This window comes from Thamnophis elegans, chromosome Z (genome assembly GCF_009769535.1).
Source record: "Thamnophis elegans isolate rThaEle1 chromosome Z, rThaEle1.pri, whole genome shotgun sequence".
NCBI lineage: Eukaryota > Metazoa > Chordata > Lepidosauria > Squamata > Colubridae > Thamnophis > Thamnophis elegans.
Genome location: NC_045558.1, coordinates 6106591 through 6131336, shown reverse-complemented (window position 1 = coordinate 6131336; position 24746 = coordinate 6106591). Strand labels below are relative to the sequence as shown.

General features: G+C 43.5%; 1 protein-coding gene across 2 annotated transcripts in view; it reads right to left on the bottom strand.

The window, feature by feature from the left end:
• Positions 1 to 24746, bottom strand: part of PLCD1 (phospholipase C delta 1) — an 83576-nt gene that overhangs the window by 23913 nt on the left and 34917 nt on the right. For both annotated transcript variants that reach the window (XM_032235563.1, XM_032235562.1), the window contains exons 2-6: positions 23341 to 23505; positions 9545 to 9773; positions 5415 to 5544; positions 2112 to 2343; positions 24 to 225 (exon numbers count right to left, since the gene is read on the bottom strand). In XM_032235563.1, the coding sequence (XP_032091454.1) occupies positions 24 to 225; positions 2112 to 2343; positions 5415 to 5544; positions 9545 to 9773; positions 23341 to 23505 (958 nt within the window). The remainder of the gene's footprint in view (positions 1 to 23; positions 226 to 2111; positions 2344 to 5414; positions 5545 to 9544; positions 9774 to 23340; positions 23506 to 24746) is intronic.

Below are 24746 nucleotides of genomic sequence, written 5' to 3'. Positions count from 1 at the left end.
ATCTATTAAATAATGTTTGGTACCTGATATAGGCTTCAGTACTGCTGGGTCCTTTTAGCTGGTCCTCCATGAGGTAGGTATTATGCGAAGAAGATATGTAATAATGGCTGAGGGGTTGGGTCATATCCTGATACACTTGGCCGTGAGCTTTATTGAAAATGTTCCCATCCGCGGAAAGCAGATACATCTGGAAACCATCTTTGCTCATGGCCTTTTGCCTTTTAACTGCAAAAAGTTGGAATTAAAAAAAAAAAAAGAAAATAATATTCTGAGAGCATTTTCACTTAATGCCTGTTTTCATTTTTTTCCAACTCAAGTAGTCCTCATCTTAAAACCTTTCGCTTAGTGGCCATTTGAAATGGCACTGAAAAAAAGTGATTTACGATGGTTTTTCACACTGTTGTAGCATGTGGTGTTGTGGTCATGTGATCAAAATCAGGTGTTTGGCAAGTGACTCATATTTATGACGGTTGCAGTGTCCTCGAGTTATGTGATTCCCCTTTGGCAACCTTCTGACAGGCAAAGTCAATGGGGAAGCCAGATTCTCTTAACAACTATGGCAAGGAAGATCGTAAAACCGGACACAACTCTTTTAACAGAGCAATGGCTCATGTGGTTGTAAGACAAGGACTACCTATTCATACAAACAACTAAACAATGAAGAATTTAATATTAAGAAGCTTAAGACAGAAATGTCTATTACACAACAAATAAGTTAATACATTTTGCAGTTGTTAATCAATGCTGCGCTCTGCTCTAGATGTAAGATTTAAGCAACCTTATGCTTATCGACATCTTAGAAAAATAGTTAAGGTTGACATAATTTTTTTTCTTTTTAAAGGTTTAAGTTCTCTAAAACATTAAAGGATGAATAAACTTGGGGCAATACTGAATAAATATCACTGCACCCAAATAATTTAACATACTAGCTGATAATCCTGCGTTGTCCAGGTATTTATTTATAGGGGGGAAAATGTCCGGACCAAACGTAATTTCTAAAGTTGGATTTTCCCCCTTACCAGAGGGAGCCACCTTGTGGAGTACTGTGAAGTCGATACCATGGCAACTCCACTGCGCTGTACAGTAGAAGCCATTTTAAGGCAAAACAGACTTTATCTTAACAGAACACATACCCCGAGGGGTGTTAGGGGTATCTTACCCCCACAGTATTTTTTTCCAGAGAAGAAATCATCTGTGTATCAAATTTGATTGAAATTACTTGAGGCGGTCAAGAGTTCTGCTGGAACACACACACATACAGCCATTTATAGTTCTATCTATCGGCTCACTCTGGGAGCCATCCAGGCAGAAAGCCATTTTTTTATGTCGCCTTGTTACATTTGTGCTGATAATTTATTTATCAGCACAAATGCAACATACATACATACATACATACATACATACACACACACACACACATACACACACACACACAGAGAGAGATTAAGGACTACCTGTAATACAGTTAACAACTACTGTGACTATCTTATCAGCCATGGGTGCAGCTCCACAACTCTCTTGCTTAGCAATGGAAATTCTGGTCCCAATTGTGTCACTAATCAGGGACTACCGTATCTCCAGTTTCCTGCTTCTCCACAGAGTTTAACAGAGATGGAAGGGCCCTTGTAGGTCATCTAGTCCAGCTCCTCACTCAAGCACACCCTACACCATTTCTGACAGATGGCAGACTAGTCTCTTCTTGAAAGCTTCTAGTGATGAAGCTCCCATAACCTCTGAAGGCAACTTCCTGTTCCATGGGTTGATTGCTCTCACTGTCAAAAAATTTCTCATTTCCAAGTTGAATCTCTCCTTGGTCAGTTTCCATCCATTGTTCCTTCTTTGGCCTTCAGGTGATTTAGAAAATAGCTTGGCCCCCTCCTCTCTTTGGCAGGCCCTCAAACATTGGAAGACTGCTATCCTGTCTCCCCTGGTCCTTCTCTTCATTAGACTAGCCATGCCCAGTTCTTGCAATCGTTCCTCCTATGTTTTAGCCTCCAGTCCCCTCATCCTCCTGGTTGCTCTTCTCTGCGTTTTTTCTAGAGCCTCAACATCTTTTTTTTTATAGTGTGGTGACCAAAACCGGATGCCCACCTGTAGGTATCCCCGATTACCTGTTTTGTTGGGTTCGTATTGCTCAATGAGAGAGAGGGCCAATTCGGGGCCAGCATTCTCCTCACGCTGCTCCTGTTGGAGGAATCGCACCAAGAGGTCCAGAGACATGACTGGATTCTCCTCCGCATGGTCCGAGAAGATGCCGTCAATCTCCTTGCGTTCGGTCAATATCTTGTAGAACACCTCTATCTCTTCGTCTTCCAAAGTGTTGGTCTGGGATTTGTCACATTGCTGTGGATGCAGAGGGGAGAAATAAAAGGACGTCTTCTTTATGCGGCGCAACCTAAACCAGGGCTGGACAATGCGAAACAGGGAAATCATTGCAAAAGGGTCAACTCTGCCGGCTTAGCGAACGAAGCATCGCTCTGGCCAAGGGGATAAACTGAAATAAGAAAATTTACAAATTCTTCCGGCCGTAAAGTGCTCCGGACTCTCCTTTTTGGGGGGAAACAGGCGTCTAAATTTAGAACTGGCAATTAAAAACTCCTTTTTTCCCCTGCTCTTCTTTTTTTCCTGCAAACCCGTCTGTGGAGATTCTCAGTTATCCAGGTGACAGTTGTTCCAAAGGTGCTTTTTCAAAAGGTAAACGGACTTTCTTTCTTTCCCTTTGAAGCTATTTCACGTCTGCTCCAAGAAGCTTCTTCAGTTCTCAAGAACTGAATGGAAGGTGAACCGCTTCTTGGCTTTTCTTCAAGGAAAAAGAAAGAGCAGTTGCCTTTTGAAAAAGCACCTTCGGGACAAATCCAAGAACAGAATAGAATTCTTTATTGGCCAAATGTGATAAGAATAAAAAGATACAACACAGTTAATATTCAAGGTTACTAATAAGCTATCAAATCGTACCAGGAAACAATAAAAACAATACAAATTGAAAGATACAAGAAACAAGGTTATAATCATAAGTGGGAAGAGATAGGTACTAGGAAGGAGGAGAATAATAATAGTAATACATTCTGGGTAAATTATTGTCAGTGTCGTGGGAACTAGTTGTTAAGCAGAGTGATGGCATTGGGGAAAAAACCTGTCCTTGTGTCTAGTTGTTCTGGAGTGCAATGCTCTATAGTGTCATTTTGAGAGTAGGAGTTGAAACAATTTACGTCCAGGATGCGAGGGGTCTGTAGATATTTTCATAGCCCTCTTTTTGACTCGGGCAGTGTATAGGTCCTCGATGGAAGGCAGGTTGGCAGTAATTGTTTTTTTCTGCAGTTCTGATTATCCTCTGAAGTCTGTGTCTGTCTTGTTGGGTTGCAGAACCAAACCAGACAGTTATGAAGGTGCAGATGACACTTAATACCGTATTTTTCGAGTATAAGACACATCTTTTCCCCTCAAAAAAGTGGCTAAAAATCTGGGTGCGTCTTATACACCGAATACAGCTTTTTTTTTTTCCCCTCCCGAAGCCCCGCCCCTTCACCAAAATGGCGGTGTATAGCCTTGTGAAGGCTTTCAGAGAGCTCCTGGGGGCTGGGGAGAGCAGAAATGAGCAAAAAATGGGCTGGTTTTTGCCCTCCCCCAGTCCCCAGCAGCACTCTATAAGCTTCCATAAGGCTATGCATGCAATTTATTTGGCAAAAAATGGGCCAGTGTTCGCGAAAAAAAGGACTGTGTTTGCTCGTTTTTGCCCCACCATCACCACCCAGGAGCACTCTGCAAGCCCCCCAAGGCTATTCATGCCTTTTGGGGGGGAAATGGGCCCATGTTTGGGAAAAAAATGGGAGGTTTTGGGAAGTTTGCAGAGTGCAAAAACTTTTTTTTTCCTTTTGGAAAGCTCTTTAACTGATTGATGAGAATTACATTGATCAAGTGCTGTGCTAGCAGAAACACCTACCTATCTACTGTATTTCTCTCTATCTCTATTTCTCTCTCTCTATTCCCCTACCGACCTACCTACCTACCTACCTACTGTATCTCTATCTATCTCTCTATTTCTCTATTTTTATCCCTCTCCCTCCCTACCTACTGTATTTCTCTCTATTTCTCTCTCTCTATCCCTCTACCTACCTACCTACCTACCTACCTATACACACTCTCTCTCTCACTACCTACCTACTATATTTAGGAGCCGAGGTGGCGCAGTGGTTAAATGCAGCACTGCAGGCTACTGCTAGATCAGCAGTTCAGCGGTTCAAATCTCACTGGCTCAGGGTTGACTCAGCCTTCCATCCTTCCGAGGTGGGTAAAATGAGGACCCAGATTGTTGGGGGCAATATGCTGACTCTCTGTAAACCGCTTAGAGAGGGCTGAAAGCCCTATGAAGCGGTATATAAGTCTACTGCTATTGCTATATTTCTCTATATATATTTCTCTCTCTATCCCTTTATCTACCTACCTACCTATCTACCTACCTACCTACTCTCTCTCTCCCTACCTACCAACTGTATTTCTCTCTTGTTCTCTCCCTCTCTATCCCTCTATTTATTTATTTTTTAATTTGCCTCTTCAAAACCTTGGTGTGTCTTATACTCCGGTGCATCTTATACTCCGAAAATACAGTAATTCCTCTGTAGAACTGAATCACCACACTTTTTGCAATCACTGGAGCACATAGAGAATCTGACCCATCATGCTTTGGGGGTGCTTGCAAAGCAGTTTGGGGCCCAGATTACAATGTGATCACATTCTTCTCTCATTAAGTGAGGACTACCTGTACTATGAAATATCAATGCGCTACGTAGCACTTATAGCTATTGATACAGGTACTCCTCAGCTTACAATCGTTTGAAGTTACAACAGCGCTGAAAAAAGCTGTTATGACAATTGTTCACACTTATGACCATTGCAGTATCTCCATGGTCAGATGATCAATATTCAAGCTCATACTTATGACCGTTGTTGTGGTCTCCCTTTGTGACTTTCTGACTAGCAAAAGTCAATGGGGAAGCCAGATTCACAATAACAAAATAACTAACTAACTAACTAACTAACTAACTAACTAACTAACTAACTTAAGAACTGCATTGACTCACTTAACAACTGTGGCAAGAAAGAGCGCAACATGAGGAAAAATTCACTTAACAACTTTTGGGCTCCATTGTATTTGTAACTTGAGGACTACCTATATTTGGTAGCAAAGGTAGCCACTTAATGACAGTAATCGGGACCAGCTATTCTGTCATAACGTGAAATGTTTGTGAAGCACAGGATCCCCAAGATTATTTGATTGCAATCCCCGCACTTGACAACTGTTTTGTAATTATGATGCCAGCTTCCTAATAGCAAACCTGTTTCCCCCATATTTAAAGTCAGAAGAGTCCTAAAGCGAGGAAGAACACGAAAATTAAATAAAAAAACCTTTTTGTTACCTCAAAGATCTGCCTGGCATAGCTGTCATCCATCTGAATGTTGACTTCCTTCATGAAACTTTTGAGTTCCTTAAAGCTCATCTTGTTATCTTTGTTTTTATCTGCTTTCCTCAGGCAAGCATGAATCCAGCTGTTGGGATGATTATTAAGGAGTCTACACGGGAAGGAGGTGTCATACCCAGTATTTAAAATTAAACATTTAGAAGCTAATGGTCATGATCCTGGTGGCCTTCAAATCTTTAGGATTATGGAGAAAGGTTAGTCTTAGCAAAAGTCAGACATTACAAGAAGATAACAGATGGGGCAATACTATTGTACATTTCAGATGTTGTGAAAATAGGAAATTGGATGTTATGTATGCGTGAAAAAAGGATTCAGTTTTAAAACAATTTTCTCACGAGACCTTACCTTAGTTCAGTCTATTTCAATTGAAGCCACTGGTTAGGGAATTCTGGGAGTTGAAGTCCACGCCTTTTAAATTTGCTAAAATTGGGAAACTTTGATCTTAGTAAAAACTAGAAACGAGGAACATCAACTGCATTGATGTAACCATTTCTGGGCACCACATCATGTGCACAGAAGCGTTCTTAGCAAGCTTCACACAAAGAGATTGTTTGACATTTTCACCTTAAGATATCTGATGGGGGTGATGCATTCCACTGAAGATTTGTAAAACCTTAACATAAAACCTCTGAAATGGCATCACAGCATGTCTCTATTATGTATTTCAGATTTGGTCTTCTACAGATAATCCTCAACTTACAACAATTCATTTAGTGAAGATTTGAAGTTACAACAGCGTTAAAAAAAGACTTATAACCACCTGTCTTACTTAATGATGGTTACAACATCCCCATGGTGACATGATTGAAATTCAGACACCAGGCAACTGACTCCTATTTATGACAGTTGCAATGTTCTGTGGTCTCGTGGTCATGTTCTGGGGACACAAGTCAAGGAGTCGCAGGTTTAATGTAAGCAAAAAGATCTGGTATAGAGTCACAGAGTCATGTGATCCCTTTTGCGATCTTATGACAAGTATAGGTAGTCCTCAACTTACGACCACAATTGAGCCCAAAATTTATGCTGCTAAGTGAGAATGTTGTTAAGTAAGTTTTGGCCCATTTTATAATCTTTATTGCCACAGTTGTTAAGTGAAGCACTGCAGTTGTTAAGACTCCAGGACACTGCAACTGTCATAACTGTGAGTCAGTTGCCAAGCATCTGAATGAAAATCCCATAGCCACAGGGATGCTGGAATGGTCGTTAAGTGTGATAAATGGTCATGAGCCGCTTTTTTCAGTGCTGTTGTAACTTTGAACAATCACTAAGAGAACTGTTGTAAGTTGAGGACTACCTTTAAAGACAAGGGGAAAGCCAGATTCATTTAACAATTGTGTTGCTAATTGAACAACTGCTGTCTTTCACTTAACAACTGTGGCAAGAAAGCTCACAAAATTCAGAAAAAGATCACCTAACAAATTTCTCTCTTAGTAACAAAAATAGGGGCTCAAATCAGGGCCGGATTTAGATGAAAAGAGGCCCTAGGCTATTCCACTTATGAGGCCCTTTCATCTCCCATTTTTAAGTTTGTAAATTACATGAGAGACAATAAAATACATCATTACTGTGATATATATCAATATATATAGCTGGCCTCCCGACGGAGGGTGGCTCTGCTCTGCAGCAAAGGCAGCGAGGCCAGCCGCCTCCCCTGCTGTGCTCAACTGCCCGGCTCGGCCCCCTTGCCCTCACCTGCCTGGCCGCTGGTGGACTCTGCGTCGACAGGCCTCTCGCCCGACCGCCGGTGCCAGGAACGTGGGCAGGCTCCCCAACTTCCGCGGCGCTGGAACGATCTTAACCAATACATTTTTATGTTTGTTTATTAGTCATATGTGTACAATTTCTCCTTATTTTCGGTTCAGTGTTTTAGTGTTCACTGTTTTTAGAACAGTGTAATTTTAATTTTGCTAACAATTTGAATGTAGGCCCCTCTTGATCTTGAGGCCCTAGGCTGAAGCCTAGTTAGCCTATAGGAAAATCTGGCACTGGCTCAAATATGGTCATAAATTGAGGACTACCTGTACTGTAGATGTATCAGATTTTTCTGACCTGGTGCAATCCAAATAATTTCAAATTCCATCATTTCATCAAAGTGTGTGTAGAACGAATTCTTGTATTTCACTGTCCTCTCCACCCTCTGCTAAACAAACACACCAAGTTAAATATAATCCCGGTAATTATAACCTGAGAGAAAACTTTGGCCAGGAGATAAATATAGTCATAGTAACCTTGGTCAAGGCTCACTTTGGAAATTATGGGCTTCAACAGACTTAAATGAGGCTAAATGGTAAATTTAGACTATCTTAACTGAAATGTTGGCAAGTCTTGGAAGGCATTACAGGGTATTTCCAACCCCCCCCCTTCCAAATGGGCTTAATTAGAAGCTAAGATTTCACATGCCACTTGCTCAAAAAAAATTTTTTTGCCAACAGGTAATCCTCGATTTACGATCGAGTTCATGCTTTTCATTGTTAAGCAAGGCAGTAAGTGAGTTTTGCCCCATTTTATGACCTTTCTTGCCACACGTTAAGTGAATCTCTGTTGTTGTTAAGTTAACAACATGGCCGTTAAGTGAATCAGGCTTCTCCATTGACTTTTCTTGGCAGAAAACCACAATCATGTGTGACTGTGGGACTCCACACCTGTTCTGTTTGGGATTTCCAAACTTCTATACATGTAGAGGAAGGGTGTCAAACTCAAGATCGGGCCCATGGGGTGCTTAGATATGGCCCGCAGGGCTGTCCTGGAAGTAGTGAAGGACCAGCCCACGGTGCCTCTGCTAGTGAAAACCACAGGTGCCCCCTGACACAGGACTTACTTGGACTTAATCTTCGTAAATGTCAACGTCCATAAGGCAGTGACCGCTGCATTGTGAAGGCCAGGGGCAGGACGTCACGGATTACAGCACGCCATTGATTCCGATTTAGGGCGGCTTGTTGGGCATCGGTTATCAAGAAATGGAGTGGTTGAAGATCGTGAGCCACTTGGGATATCCACGTTTTCTTTGGGGCATTTCGTGCGATTTTCCACCCATCCGGTCGCAGCGAGTTAATCGATCGGTAAGGTAATCGGCTATTGTCCATACGGCAAACGTGTCCAAACCATCTAAGTCGTTGTCTTCTTAGGTAAAGTTCGATTGTAGTTTGGTTTTTACACAGTTGCAATACCGTTTCGTTTTTCCATCGGTCCCGTAGAGTTATGTGCAGAATGTTGCGCAGGCATCTTAGCTGGAATCGTTCTAATAGGTTCAGGTCGCTTTTAAGTAAAGTCCACGATTCCGAGCCGTACAGTAAGATTGTGCGGATGGAAGCATTAAATTCAGCCGGTTCTGACTGGTTCTGGAGAACCAGTAGTGGAAATTTTGAGTAGTTCAGAGAACTGGCAAATACCCCTTCTGGTTGGTCCCAGAGTGGGGAGGGAATGGAGATTTTGCAATATCCTTCCCCCAGGAATGGGGTGGGAATGGGGATTTTGCTGTATCCTTCCCTTTGAGTGTGGTGGGAATGGAGATTTTGCAGTATCCTTTCCCTACCATGCCCACCAAGCCACGCCCACAGAATTGGTAGTAAAAATTTCACCACTGCCCTGACATGACTGACGTCAAGCTGGCCATGCCCCCTGGCCACGCCCACCTCAGCTCATTGATGCGGCCCTCAATGAAATTGAGTTTGACACTCCTGTGGTAGAGTACGAGCCAGAATCCTGGAGGCAGAATGGCCCTTGCTGAGAATTCTGGGAGTTAAAGTCCTTCCATTTAAGTTGCCACTATTGAGAAAGGCTGGTCATAAAGCAGTGTTTCTCAAACTGGCCATTTTAAAATGTGTGGTCTTCCCAGAATTCTTTGCAAGGACCCTTCAAGCTAGGGAATTCTGGGAGTTGAAGTCCACACGTCTTAAAGTTGCCAAGATTGAAAAAGACTGATTCCCCTGGGGCTATAGAGAATTTAGCTACAGAAAGACAGTCCCATAATCTTTCGAGGAAAGTTGGCATAAAGCATAAAATACAATATAGCTCATTCCTCCCCGTAAATTCTTCTCAAATGTACAGACTTTTTAAAAAAAGGATACTGTTGTAATTTCTGCCTCTGGCTCATTGAATTGCTTTTGGCAATGATTTTTCCCAAGCCGAATACCCAGTGATTTGCATCCGTTTCAGAACCAGCAATGAGGTCCAAGTTTTTCTTCTGGTCTTTGAAAATGATAGAGAAGCAACGGACTTCAGGGACATCCTTAGCATATTTTTCCATCCCTTCGGTCTTATGGCCTGGCCTGACATCTTGGATTTCTTCAATGGAGACTGTAGGAGCAAACCCAACATTTGTCATCAGAGGCAGGTAAAAAAACTGGTTTATTGTTAGATGGTTAGATATATATGCAATAACCACATAAAATCACAGGGATGGGAGAGGTCTTTATCTATCTATCCATCCATCCATCCATCCATCCATCCATCCATCCATCCATCCATATCTATCTATCTATCTATCTATCTATCTATCTATCTATCTATCTATCTATCTATCTATCTATCTATCTATCTAACTAACTATCATCTCTCTCTTTATTTCTCTATCTACCTACCCATCCATCCATATCTATCATCTATCTATCTATCATCTATCTATCATATCCATCCATCCATCCATCCATCCATCCATCCATCCATTGGACTAGAAGACTTCCAAGGTCCCTTCCAATTCTGCTATTGTATTGAATCCGTAATAATATTGATGTTTTTTAGAAAATATTTATTGGATTTTTTTTATTCTACTTTTGTTATTTTACAAGTAATTAATACAATAGCAGAGTTGGAAGGGACCTTGGAGGTCTTCTAGTCCAACCCCCTGCCTAGGCAGGAAACCCTATACTATTTCATACAAATGGCTATGCAACATCTTCTTAAAGACTTCCAATGTTGGGGCATTCACAACTTCTGGAGGCAACTTCTGTTCCACTGATTAATTGTTCTGTCACAGGAAATTTCTCCTCAGTTCTAAGTTTCTTCTCTCCTTGATTAGTTTCCACTCATTGCTTCTTGTTCTGCCCTCAAGTGCCTTGGAAAATAGTTTGACTGCCTCATCTTTGTGGCAACCCCTGAGATATTGGAATACAATTAGCTGATAACCCAGTGTTGCCCGGTTATTTATTTATATGGGGAAAATGTCCGGACCAAATGTAATTTCTAATGTTGGATTTTCCCCCTTATCAGAGGGAGCCCCCTTGAGGAGTACTGTGAACCCGTTACTATGGCAACTCCACTGCACTTGTACAATAGAAGCCATTTTAAGGCACAACAGGCTGTATCTTAACAGAATACACACACTGAGGGGAGTTAGGGGTGTCTTACCCCACAGTATTTGTTTCCACAGGGTACGTAATCTGTGTACCAAGTTTGGTTGAAATTGCTCGAGGCGTTCCAGAGTTATGGTGGAACATACACACAAACATACACACACACACACACACTGCCATTATTTTTATAAACAGTACAGATTCAGGGTAGCAAACATATCTTATACACCATCATCCTTCTACTTTCCTCATAGCAACAACTCTTTGAGTTGTTCTTTGCTAAGAGACAAGGCCTGGCCCAATGTCACCAAGCTAGCTTTCATTTCTAATACAGAACTAGAACTCACAGGTTCCTGGTGATTGGCCCAAAGTCACCTAGGAGGCTTTCATACCTAAAAGGAGAACTACAATTCACAGCTCCTGGTTTCTAAACCAGCAACTTTACCAGTACACCAAATTGGCTCTTAAATTATAGACACAAACTTAAAATATACCCCACTTAAAATCCTTCAGTTTTTTTTAAAAAAATGAATCTGAATTCTGAAAAGCAACTGGTTTCAAATCAGTTTGTCGTTGTTGTTTTGGGTCTGGTTTAAATCAATCATAATGCTGGTTATTTAGATGGCTTTCTGAGTGCAATAGCTTGTAGGCCCATCCGAGCACATTTGCAGTTCAAATTACCGTATATAGAAACTGAGAATCTGCGTTTATTGTTTGCAAATAGCCCCCATCTCACCATGCGAACGAATTAGGAAAAAAAAGTTTCTTCTTAGAGTTCCAAATTAATGCATTTTATAACAAACCTTTATTTTAAGGCTGGACTTAAAATGGATTTCTCCTTCCTGGCCTTGGATAGTTTTATCCTTCCTGACTTTATCTCATCCAGCAACCCATCCTGTGTTAGCAAATTCCACTGCTTAGCATCTCCCGCTGGACAGATAAGATGTCAGCCATTATCTAAGTAAGCCAAGATCAAGGATAATTCTTAGGAAATGCATAGCCAAATGATGCAGCTGTACTGATTTGCTTCCCCACGCACAGCCACATAGAACATTCAGGCTGTTCATCCTATTTTTCTTTTCAGTTATCTGCAGGAAGAGCTGATAAAGTTTTAGACTTTCAAAGTCACAAGGACACAGAAAAAGGAACTTAATTATTTTTTTTTCATACTTAAAGCCCGTTGCAAGGATCCCCAGGATCACATGATCAAAATTTGGACGCTGGGCAACTGACTCGTATTTATGACAGTTGCACTGTCACGAGGTCACACGATCCTGTTTTGCGACCTTCTGACAAGCAAAGTCAACCGGGAAGCCAGATTCACTTAACGACCACATTACTGACTTAACAACTGTTGTGATTCACTTAACATGTAGCAATAGCAATAGCAGTTAGGCTTATATACTGCTTCATGGGGCTTTCAGCCCTCTCTAAGTGGTTTACAGAGTCAGCATATTGCCCCCACAGCCTGGGTCCTCATTTCACCCACCTCGGAAGGATGGAAGGCTGAGTCAACCTTGAGCCGGTGAGATTTGAACCGCTGAACTGCAGATAAGAATCAGCTGAAGTGGCTGCAGTACAGCACTCTAACCACTGCGCCACCTTGGCTCTATGTGGGTCAAGCAAGGTTGTAAATAGGACACAATTCACTTAATAACTGCCTTGCTTAGCAACAAATTTTGAGCTCAACTGTGGTCGTAAGTCAAAGGACTACCTGAACAGTTGTAAATTATAATGGTCATAATAAAGTCACCATGTGACTAGACATGGTTTTTCTACCAATTTTGAAACAGTTATTAAGGCAGTGGTCACCAATCTGTCCATCTTGGTGGCCTGACAGCAGAGCTGGTATTCAGCAGGTTCTGACCAGTTCTGGAGAACCGGTAGCAGAAATTTTGAGTAGTTCGGAGAACTGGCAAATACACCTCTGGCTGGCCCCGCCCCCATCTATTCTCTGCCTCCCGAGTCCCAGCTGATCGGGAGGGAATGGGGATTTTACAGTATTCTTTCCCTGCCACGCCCACCAAGCCACGTCCCCAGAACTGATAGTAAAAAAAAAATGAATCCCACCACTGCCCAACAAGGGGGAGGGGGCAGGGGAGAGGGGATGGTTCTGGGAAAGAGGCAGGCACACACGAGTGCATGCAGTGTCATTTGCACAAGTGGTGGGTACCTGCTTAAGCAAATGAAACTTTACACACACAAAAGGGAGTTTGCACAGCCCAATTCCAAATGGGCTGCAGTTTGGGTCCATGGCCTAGGACTTGGGAAGCCCTGTGTTAAGGCACCTTTATGGTTATAAAACAAATGCTGCAGTTGTAAATTGAATACCGCGGTCATTGTTCGCTATGGGCTGTTTTTACCCCAAACCAGAAGAACTCCCAGAGCAGTATTCTACTTCCATGCTTAGGAAGCCACAACGGAAGACGGATGCTGCTCTGGGAGTACGCTCTATGGTTGTACGCTCTCCACAATCATAGAGTGCACTCCCAGAGCGGCATCCGTCCTCTGTGCTTTGAAAGCAGAAAAAAAAAAAACAAGCAGTGGGCATCGCCATCAATGGAGATGCCCTGGCTCTAAAGGTACTGTAGAGTTAGCCAAGAGCATTATGAGCCTGCGAGTCGTGCGAGCGAGGAGTGAAAAAGCTGCTCGCGCAACCCCCCTCTCCAGCCATGCAGAGCCCCATTCACTCACCTAAGGCGCTGCGCTGTAGAAGGCGGAGTGCGGTGAACAGGCGCTCGCGTTGCTTGGTGCCTTCCAGGTACCGCTAGATCGGTCAGCAGCACTGTGCCCGGCTGGAAAGGGGGGTTGCCAGGTGGCTGCTCGCGAGTGTGGTCACTTCATGGTTGCTGTGTTGCTGCTGAGACAGCGCAACACAGCCACTCGACCCCGAGGCTGTGCTTGGCTCTTTGGGAGCCCGCTTGCAAGAGAGCAGCTGCCCGGCAACCCCCCCCCCACTTCAGCTGGGCATAGTGCCGCTGACTTATCCAGCAGTACCCTGAAAGCACCAAGCAACGCGAGCGCCTTTGCCCCCAACCTCGTTCTTGCGGCTTGGCACCTTCGGGATACCACTAGGTCTGTGAGTGTGCTCTGCCTGGCCGGAGTGGGGGGAATGTCCAAGGGGCTTATTTTTGGGGGTGTGCTTATATTTTTGCCCATGTGAAAAATGTGGCAAGGCCTTAGTTTCAGGACAGGTCGTATTTTCTGGGAAACATGGTACTAACAACGACAAAGTAGCAACAATGGTGCATTGGAAGATCTGCAACAAATACTGTATCATTTGCCTGCAGACAAGAACTGGTGGAACCATAAAAATAGAGAAAGTCATAGGAAATGAAGGAGCTAAATTGCTCTGGGACTTTAGAATTCAAATAAACAAGCAATCCAGATTTCACAATTGTCAACAAGGGGGGAAAAAAGTCTGGATAATGGATGTGGCAATATCTGGAGGCAGAGGAACAGAAGCGAAAGAACGGGAGACAATCACAAACTGCAAAGACTAGCAAATAGAAGAACTACAACTGTGACGTAAGAAAACAGAGATTTGTACCAATGCAGGTAGTCCTCAAATTACAACAGTTAATTTAGTGGCTGTTCAAAGTTACAAGAAGCACTGAAAGAAATGTGACTTATGACCATTTTTCAGACTTACGACCATTGCAACATCCCCATGGTCATGTGATTAAAATTCTGATGCTTTGCAATTGACTCATATTTATGATGGTTCCAGTGTGGTTCTCTTTTTCGACCTTTTGATGAGCAAAGTTAATAGGGAAGCCAGATTCACTTAACAAGTGTGCTTCCCATTTGAAGATGGGTTTCCGGAATCCCCAAGTCAGCACACACTGGCTAGGGAATTCTGGAAGTCCACATGTCTTCAGACTGAGAAACACTGTTCTAGAAGTGTAGATAGTGGTAACCTGAACAGCCAATACATTTTTTTTTAGTTTTTAATTTTATTTACAAACATGTAAAATACACACACACAAAACTTAGACGTACACCACATTTACACAATACAATACGAACAGGAGCTTCCTGTTCTTTCTAATAGCAATTATCAATCGATACCGCTCACCTTATATTGTTTCCCTTTCTATTATATTTCATTTGTATTTCACCATTCTTAACCCTCTTATCTTAGTGTCTGCTACATTGGCTGATTACCTCTAGTAAGTTTAAACCACTTGGATACATATCGGGGGTGGGTTCCTGCCAGTTCTAACCTCTTCTATAGAAGAGGTTCCACAAATCTACAGTGCCGTTTAGAACCGGTTCCAGCTCCCTCCCCCTGCCCATCCGCACATCACCAAGATGAAGAGTGAGAGGAGGAATTCTGGGAGTTGAAGGCCACAAGTCTTAAAGCTGTCAACTTTGAACACCCCTGGGGTTTTTTTCTAAAGGATTAGGGGTGCAAGGGTCTTGTAACTTGACAGCTTTAAGACTTGCACACTTCAATGCCAGAGTTCCTAAGCCAACATGACTGGAGGAGGAATTCTGGGAGTTGAAGTCCACAAGTCTTAAAGCTGTCGAGTTTGAACACCCCTGGTTTTTTTCCCCTAAAGGGTTAGGGGTGTAACTTGACAGCTTTAAGACTTGAGTGCTTCAAATGCCAGAGTTTCTGAACCAACATTTTGGTTGCTAAGCGAGAGCATTGTTAAATGAGTTTCACCACATTTTACAAGTTGGCCACGCCCACACAGTCACATGGCTGGCAAGCCACTCCTACCTTGTCACATGGCTGGCAAACCACCCCCACAAAACAGGCCACACCTACAGAAAGGTTCTAAAAAAGTTTAAAACCCACCACTGATACATATATATATGTGTGTTAATTCTCCTTAACTACTATTTTTGGGCTTTGTTGTCTTCCTTCATTGATCCTTGTTTCTTTCCTCCATCCATTTATCCCATCTCTGGTAGAATTCTGATTCTTCTTTTCCCTGGATTTCTTTTGTTAATTTGTCCATTTCAGCACAGTCCATAACCTTTCTTATTATTTCATCTTTGCTTGGAATTAATTTGCTTTTCTGTTTCTGGGCAAAGGCAATCCTTGCCGCCGTAGTTATATGTAATATTAAATACTGAATTTCTTTTTTATATTTCACAGTCATTATTCCTAATTTTAAAAAAACTTCAGGTTTCCATTCTATTTTAACACCTGTTATTACCTCTAGCCACTTTTTGATCCTTTTTCAAAAACTTTTAACCTCCTCACAGGTCCACCATAAGTGGTAGTATGTTCCATGTATTGATTCACTTTTCCAGAATTTTTGGGAGGTATTTGTTGAGATTTTAGCTAACCTTGTTGGTGCCAGGTGCCAATACATTTAGCTAACAAACAAACTAGAGAGAACTTGGAAAAAAAAGAAGCTAACATTCTCTTGCCTTTGTTGTGAATTGCAAAACTTTAGGAAACTTAGGAAAAAGTGGTAGTAATAATAGAGGTAGACCTTGGAAATTCCACTGCTAAGCAAGGTAGTTGTTAAGTGATCATGCCTGATTTTATGATATTTTTGGCTATTAGATGAATCATTGCAATTGCTAAGTGAATTATCTGGTTGTTAAAGAACCCAGGCTTCCTGTTCACTTTGATCCCTGGAAACCAACTGGGAAGATCACATGACCACAGGATGCTGCAAACATCATGAATTCATGCTGGTTGCCAAGTGCGGCAATTTTGATCATGTCACCATGAGAATACTGCATTGGTCGTAAGTGCGAGGAGAGATTGTAAGTCACATTTTTAGTGCTTCAGCTTTGAAAATTCAATAAATGAATAATTGTAAGTTGAGGTCTGTGATATGAGAAAACAAAATTGGTTTTGCAAAACTCCAGATGACCAGCAGAGGGCAGCAAACTGATACATTTTTCTGGATTTCTTTCCTGCCCTCTAGTGGTCAACTGGTTTTTCCCAGTTGCAATAGATGACTGTGAAAGCTGGACCGTAAGAAAGGCTGAGCGCCAAAGAATGGAGGCCTTTGAACTCTGGTGCTGGAGAAGACTCCTGCGAGCCCCTTGGACTGCAAGGCCATCCAACCGGTCAGTCCTAGAGGAGATCAACCCTGACTGCTCTTTAGAAGGCCAGATCCTGAAGAGGAAACTCAAAGACTTTGGCCACCTGATGAGGAGGAAGGACTCACTGGAGAAGAGCCTAATGCTGAGTAAGACTGAGGACAAAAGGAGGAGGAGGAGGAGGAGGAGGAGGAGGAGGAGGAGGAGGAGGAGAAGAAGAAGAAGAAGAAGAAGAAGAAGAAGAAGAAGAAGAAGAAGAAGAAGAAGAAGAAGAAGAAGAAGAAGAAGAAGAAGAAGAAGTGGACGACAGAGAAGGAGGTGGCTGACTGGAGTCACTGAAGCAGCCGGCGTGAGCTTCAATGGACTCCAGAGGATGGTAGAGGACAGGAAGGCCTGGAGGAACGTTGTCCATGAGGTCGCAGTGGGTCGGACATGACTTTGCAGTTAACAACAACAACAAAGTGGTCAATTGGAACTTCGAAGCCTAAATAAAACAGCCTTAAAGAAACATATTATCTGGAATTATTTGTTTGCAAATCCCCTTAACTATGGCAATCGCTTTGACCTAAGGCCAAACAGAAACAATTGTGCACATTAACAATTCTATAAATACTTGAAAAACTAGGCCAGGCTCGAAGGTGCCTTACATCTGGTATATGCAGGAAATGTGCTGCAAGATTTTTCTTGTTATTTCAAAGTTACGCCCTTATTTGCTTTGTTCTTGGGTGCCTTTTGAGTTTGTTTTCCTTGAAGGCCGATCCCTAATAAATGAGGAAGGTAGGATTAACAGGGAAAGTCAAGTCAGATGTACGTGACTGGGTTTTAAAAATGCAGAGAAAAAAACATGGGAAGGCTTTAAAAAAAAAATCAACATTCTCAAAGGCCAGATTGGAGGGTCACGGAACGTTCTTCCACGACTTTAAATATATTTTAAAGTCTCTAACTGGCGAATACTCAATTTATACCTGCACTTAAAAGAAAATGAACTCAGAATAAGAGAATAATAAAGTTGGGAAGGACCTTGGAGGTCTTCTAGTCCAACCTCCTGCTCAAACAGGACCCCTATACCATTTCAGACAAATGGGTGTCCAATCTCTTTTTATAAACGTCCAGCACCCACAACTTCTGTAGGCAAGCTATTCCACTGCTTAATTATTCTCACTATTAAGAAGTGAGAATAATTTATTCTAATTTCTAAATTGCTTCTCTCCTTGATTAGTTTGAAAAGAAAAAAAAAGGACACTCTTTTGAGGTACCTAATATTCACATTTTGGGCAGGGAAGATAGATGGTTTGAGAAAGGAGTGAAGTGATTTATGCCAATGTGGAAAAATCTCCCAACAGATAGACAGCCTGTTTCCCATATTTTATGCTGTTCTTGCACCAGTTCCCAGGAAGATCTTTACTGGTTCACCAGGGGTTTCACCCGTTAATGACCAACCTAAAAGAAGGATTTAGGAGTGAAGGAAGTTAGAACCCACTCACTCTCCTAGAAGAATGAGATATTCTGGAAAAATGTTTAAAAGGCAGAATATTATATTTCCCTGGATGAGTAAAGGAGAAACATGTTTTTAAAGGCAAAGCAGCTTCCTGCAGTTCCCTGCCCCACCCTCCTTCAGCTCCAGGGTGATGGGATTAAGACATGATAAGATTAGCCCTCTATCCATCTCACCACATGGTATCTGGGAAGAATACATCACCTAGCAAGGCTCAACCAAGCCTGGGACTCAGGACAGAGTTGCCCTTCCATAGTCCCATGGGAATCTAACAACCAATCAGAATACAAGCTCAAATTCCAAAGCCCAGAGAGGGTATAAAACCCAGGGACTCTCAGCATCTCTTCCCTTCTGCCCCCCCTTTTTTAATTTTTAATTTTATCAATTTCATATATACATTCACAATTATATGATCTCATAACTGTTATTAATAATATGTATTTATAACAATTTTTTCCCTACAGTTGACAATATACTTGAAGATTGCTTTCTTACCATCCCATAGATCCATCTTATCTTACAACGGTCCTACTTCTTCTTCCCTCACTCCCTCTTTCCTTCCCTCGTTTCTTCTCTCCTACTCCCCTTCCTTCCCTCCCTTCTTTCCCTTCCCTCCTTCTCTCCTTCCCTCCTTCCTTCCCTCCTTCCTTCCTTCCCTCCTTCCTTTTCTCCTTCTCTCTTTCCTTTCCCCCTTTCTTTCCTCCTTCCTTCCCTCCCTCCTTCCCACCCCCTTTCTTCTCTTTCTTCTCTCCTTCCTTCCTTCCTCCTCTCCTTTCCCTTCTCTCCTTCCCCTTCCTCCCCTTTACCCTTCCCCTCTTCTTCCCATTCCTCCCCTCTTTCCTACTCTTACATTCCCTCCCATTCTTTTTTCCCCCTTCATCCAATATCTTGAAGGCGCGAGATCCTGTCCAGCATTAAAACCTTCTTTCCAAACAGCCTCCATGTTTCCAGCGTCTTTCTCCCCACTTGGAGATGAACCCAGGTGGACATTTCTCCCAACAGGAGCAAGGACCCTTTAATGATTCTCTGCCCACTTAACTAAGGAGCGTGTTCAGTTTAAGTAAAAAAATGAAACCTACCCAGGGAGACAGGTAGAGTCTATCCCCGTGATGGCGAACCTATGGCACATGTGCCCCAAGTGGCACGCGGAGTCCTATCTGCGGGCACGCAAGCCGTCACCCCAGCTCAGCTCCACTGTGCATGCGCACACGCCTCCCACCGGCCAGCTGGTTTTTGGGTCTCTGCCGTGCATGCATGTGGGGGGGACATGTGGGGGCAGGAGTGGGGGGCAGGGGAGTGCAAGGGGGATCATGTGTGCAATTGCTCTCAGAAGCCAGGTGAGAAGGTCACAAATGCAGAACGTGTGACCCAGGAATGCAGCAGCAACCATTGTAAATATGTGCCAATTGCCAAGTGCCTGAATTTCACATGCCAGGGAGAGGCAGCAATGGTGAAGATTGGTGATAACTCACTTTTGTCAGTGCCATTGTCATTTTGCTAAACGAATGATTGACAATCGAGAACTACCTGTACTTTCTCAGTAATCTAATTTATGGCATACGTTTTCAGATCGGAGAACTACAGATGAGGGTCTCTTGCCCTCTCTCTCTTCCTCTATTTCTCTCTTTCTTTCTTTCTCTCCCCCTCCCCCCCTCTCTCTATCCATCTATCTATACCTCTATTTCTCTCTCTCTCTCTCTTCTTCTCTTTCTCCCTCTACCCCCCTCCCTATCCATCTATCTATACCTCTATTTCTCTCCCTCCCTCTCCCCCTCTCTCTATCCATCTATTTTTACCTCTACCTGGTGCAGTGGTTAAGTGCAGCACTGCAGGCTACTTCAGCTGACTGCAGTTCTGCAGTTCGGCTGTTCAAATCTCACCGGCTCAGGGTTGACTCAGCCTTCCATCCTTCCGAGGTGGGTAAAATGAGGACCCGGATTGTTGTTGGGGGCAATATGCTGACTCTGTAAACCACTTAGAGAGGGCTGAAAGCCCTATGAAGCGGTATATAAATCTAACTGCTATTGCTATTTCTCTATCTATCCACCCACCCATCTATCCATCCATCCATCTATCTCATCCATCCATCTATTCATCCATCCATTCACCCACCCAGCTACCTACTTACCCATCTACATGGGGCAGCCCTTGGAGAGTGTTCGGAGACTTCAGCTGGTCTAGAATGCAGCCGCGCGAGCGATTGTGGGTGCGCCTCGGTACACCCACGTCACACCTATCCTCCGCGAGCTGCACTGGCTGCCTATTGGTCTCCGGATACGCTTCAAGGTGCTAGTTGTCACTTATAAAGCCCTTCATGGTATTGGACCTGGGTACTTGAGAGACCGCCTCCTGACAATTACCTCCCACAGACCCATTAGATCCCACAGATTAGGCCTCCTCCGAATTCCATCTGCCGGCCAATGCTGGCTGTCGACCACTCGGAGGAGGGCCTTCTTTGTGGCTGCTCCGGCCCTTTGGAACGAGCTCCCCGTGGAGATTCGGACCCTCGCCACCCTTCAGGCCTTCCGGACAGCCGTTAAGACCTGGCTCTCCCAGCAAGCCTGGGGTTGAGTTCCCCCCCCCCACTACTCGAATTTGCTGTGCTTGCTGTGTTTTTTTAATTGTTTGTATCACTGTCCTGTTTTTTGTCTTACTTTTCTCTATTTGTTCCCCTTCCCTTGGCTTTTCTTCAGCCGCCCTGAGTCCCTTTGGGGAATAGGGCGGCTTACAAATCGAATAAATACCAAATCTATCTACCTGAATATCTTTCTCAATTTAACTGAATTTACAAATTGTATTTGACAGGACAATCCATTCTGATCATAGACTGCTCAGTTACACACCACCCACCAAATGGTTGAATGCCAATAAAATTAAATACGTTGTGCAAACTTAAACAATATTATTTTTACATCCGTTCAAGGCTTATTTGGAATGCTGCATTAGACTCTATTCACCCCGTTGTGGGGGCTGGCAGCCAACTCAAACCGCAACGCAGTTTGTTGCACCAACTGTATCAATATTTAAACAGATTTCTGGCACGTTGCAGAGGGTGGCTGGTTTGAGCTGCCTATTTATTTTCAATCACGAATCTTCTTTTTCAATAAAATAGGGGGCGGGGGGGGGGAAATAATATTCTTTCCTTATTCCATGGAAGATTCTCAGTCATCCAGGTCACGGTTGGCCCAAAGGTGCTTTTTCAAAAAGCAGTAAAACTTTGTTTCCTTATTTGAGGAGGAGGAAGAAGTTTCGCTTTTCCTCCAAGAAGCTATATCAGTTCTGATTGGATGGTGAGAAACGGAAGGATAGGTTCTGATAGGACGGAGGCAGGGGAGGGCTTCAACAATTTCAGCAATGGGCTCTCTGCCTGGTTGCTGGGTGGGCGTGGCCATGGTGGGTGTGGCCTAGTTGGCCTCCTGCACCACTGCAGTGGGGGGGCACTTTCACTTCCTCCAGACTCCAGGGGCTTTCCGTGAGCCTCTGGGTGGGTGAAAACTGCCTCCCCCGGGCTCCGGAGGCCAGAAACAGGGCCATTTCCAGCCTTCCGGAACTTCCAGGAGGCCCGTTTTCCCCCTCCCCGAGCTTCCGCATGGACCCCCCATTTACCTTGCATCTAAAACGGGATGCATCCCGTTTTACTCCTGGGAGGGGAGGGAGGGGCAGGGTGTGTGGATTTGGAGTTTCTCCGAACTGGCCATAACATGAGTTATGGGTTCTCCCGAACCTGGCCGAACCCGTAGCAACCCACCCCTGGATGGAGGGCGCAGATCAGTGGTGAAATTCAATTTTTTTTACTACCAGTTCTGTGGGCATAGTTTGGTGTCGTGGTGTGGCTTGGTGGGTGTGGCTTAGTGGGCGTGGCAGGGGAAGGATACTGCAAAATCTCTTTTCCAGCCCACTCTGGAGCCAGCCATAAGTGGCATTTGCCGATTCTCTGAACTACTCAAAATTTTGCTACTGGTTCTCTGAACTACTCAAAATGTCCGCTACCGGTTCTCTGAACTACTCAAAATTTCCACTACCGGTTCTCTGAACTACTCAAAATTTTGCTACCAGTTCTCTGAACTACTCAAAATTTCCACTACCGGTTCTCTGAACTACTCAAAATGTCCGCTACCGGTTCTCTGAACTACTCAAAATTTCCACTACCGGTTCTCTGAACTACTCAAAATTTTGCCTCTGGTTCTCTGAACTACTCAAAATTTTGCTACCAGTTCTCTGAACTACTCAAAATTTCCACTACCGGTTCTCTGAACTACTCAAAATTTCCACTACCGGTTCTCTGAACTACTCAAAATTTTGCCTCTGGTTCTCTGAACTACTCAAAATTTTGCTACCAGTTCTCTGAACTACTCAAAATTTCCACTACCGGTTCTCTGAACTACTCAAAGTTTCCACTACCGGTTCTCTGAACTACTCAAAATTTCCACTACCGGTTCTCTGAACTACTCAAAATTTTGCCTCTGGTTCTCTGAACTACTCAAAATTTTGCTACCAGTTCTCTGAACTACTCAAAATTTCCACTACCGGTTCTCTGAACTACTCAAAATTTCCACTACCGGTTCTCTGAACTACTCAAACTTTCCACTACCGGTTCTCTGAACTACTCAAAATTTTGCCTCTGGTTCTCTGAACTACTCAAAATTTTGCTACCAGTTCTCTGAACTACTCAAAATTTCCACTACCGGTTCTCTGAACTACTCAAAATTTTGCTACTGGTTCTCTGAAGTACTCAAAATTTCCATTACCGGTTCTCTGAACTACTCAAAATTTCTGCTACTGGTTCTCCAGAACCTGCTGGATTTCACCTCTGGCGCAGATAAACTCCAAGTGGCTTCAACGGCTCTCAGAGAGCGTGCTAATGACCAGATGACTGCAAAGAAATACAATCCTTGCATCCCCACCCACTGTCCAGCAGAACGGATGAAGCTTCTCGGATGAGAAGCGAAACATCTTTTTATTTCCTCAAGGAAACAACTGTCCAGCTGAGTTTTGAAAAAGCACCTTTGCGACAACTCTATTCTAGGGTGGTGTACCCAGAGTGCAATAGGCAGATACTTACAAAGCTGTGACTCTGGGGATCGAAGCATCTTCTTGGATTCCTGCCATATGGTCTTGCAGTCTTCCTGGAGCTTGTAAAACCTCTCTCTTCTCCAGGAAGTGGACTTGACTTTTAAGAGGTGACTTCCCCGCAGCAGGAACTTGAGGTCATGGTCGTCTTGCAAACCTGAGGAGCAAACAACGTGACAATTAACACACAGTTCTTGCTTTCCACATTCGAGGCATTTGTAATTCCTGGACAAGGAGAGTGCAAAAGTTGGCTTGAAACTCAACGTTAAGAAAACTAAGATCATGGCATCCGGCCCTCTCAATTCCTGGCAAATAGATGGTTAAGAAATGGAGGTAGTGGAGGACAGATTTTATTTTCCTGGGCTCCAAGACCACCACAGATGGGGACTGCAGCCAATAAATTAAAAGACGCTTGCTCCTGGGGAGGAAAGCTATGGCAAATCTAGACAGCATACTAAGAAGCAGAGACACCACCCTGCCAATCAAAAGCACGTCTAGTCAACACGATGGTTTTCCCAGTTGCAATGGATGGCTGTGAAAGTTGGACCATAAGGAAGGCTGAGCGCCAAAGAATGGAGGCCTTTGAACTCTGGAGAAGTGCTGGAGAAGACTCCTGCGAGTCCCTTGGACTGCAAGGCGATCTAACCGGTCAGTCCTAGGGGAGATCCACCCTGACTGCTCTTTAGAAGGCCAGATTCTGAAGGTGAAACTCAAATACTTTGGCCACCTAATGAAAGATGGAGGGCAAAAGAAGAAGGGGACAACAGAGAATGAGGTGGCTGGATGGAGTCACCGAAGGAGTCAGCGTGAGCTTCAATGGACTCCAAAGGATGGTAGAGGACAGGAAGGCCTGGAGTAACATTGTCCATGGGATTGCAACGAGTTGGACACAATTTTGCAACTAACAACAACAACTAACTCCTGTACAGGTAGTTCTGGACTTACAATCATTTCTTTTAGTGACCAGTACTCGCCCTTATGACCATTGTAGCATCCCTGTGGTTCATGGGGTCAAAATTTAGGTCCTTGGCAACCACCATGTATTTAAGTGATTGCAGTGTCCCGTGGGTTACATGATTGCCATTTGAAATCTTCCAGCAAAATAAATGGGAGAACCGGATTTGCTTAATGACCATTTGATTCACTTAACAAATGCAGCAATTTGCTTAATATCCATGGTAAAAAGATCATAAAATTATGATCTTTGGCTCACTTAACAACCGCCTTGCTTAGCAATGGAAATTCTTTGGTCCCAATCGTGATCCTAAATCAAGAACTACCTGTATCAGGTGTGCAAAATTTCCATTACTAAGCAAGGCAGTTGCTAAGTGAGTTTTGCAACATTTTACAACTTTTCTTGTCAGTTAAAGCAGTGGTCCCCAACCCCCGGTCCGCGGA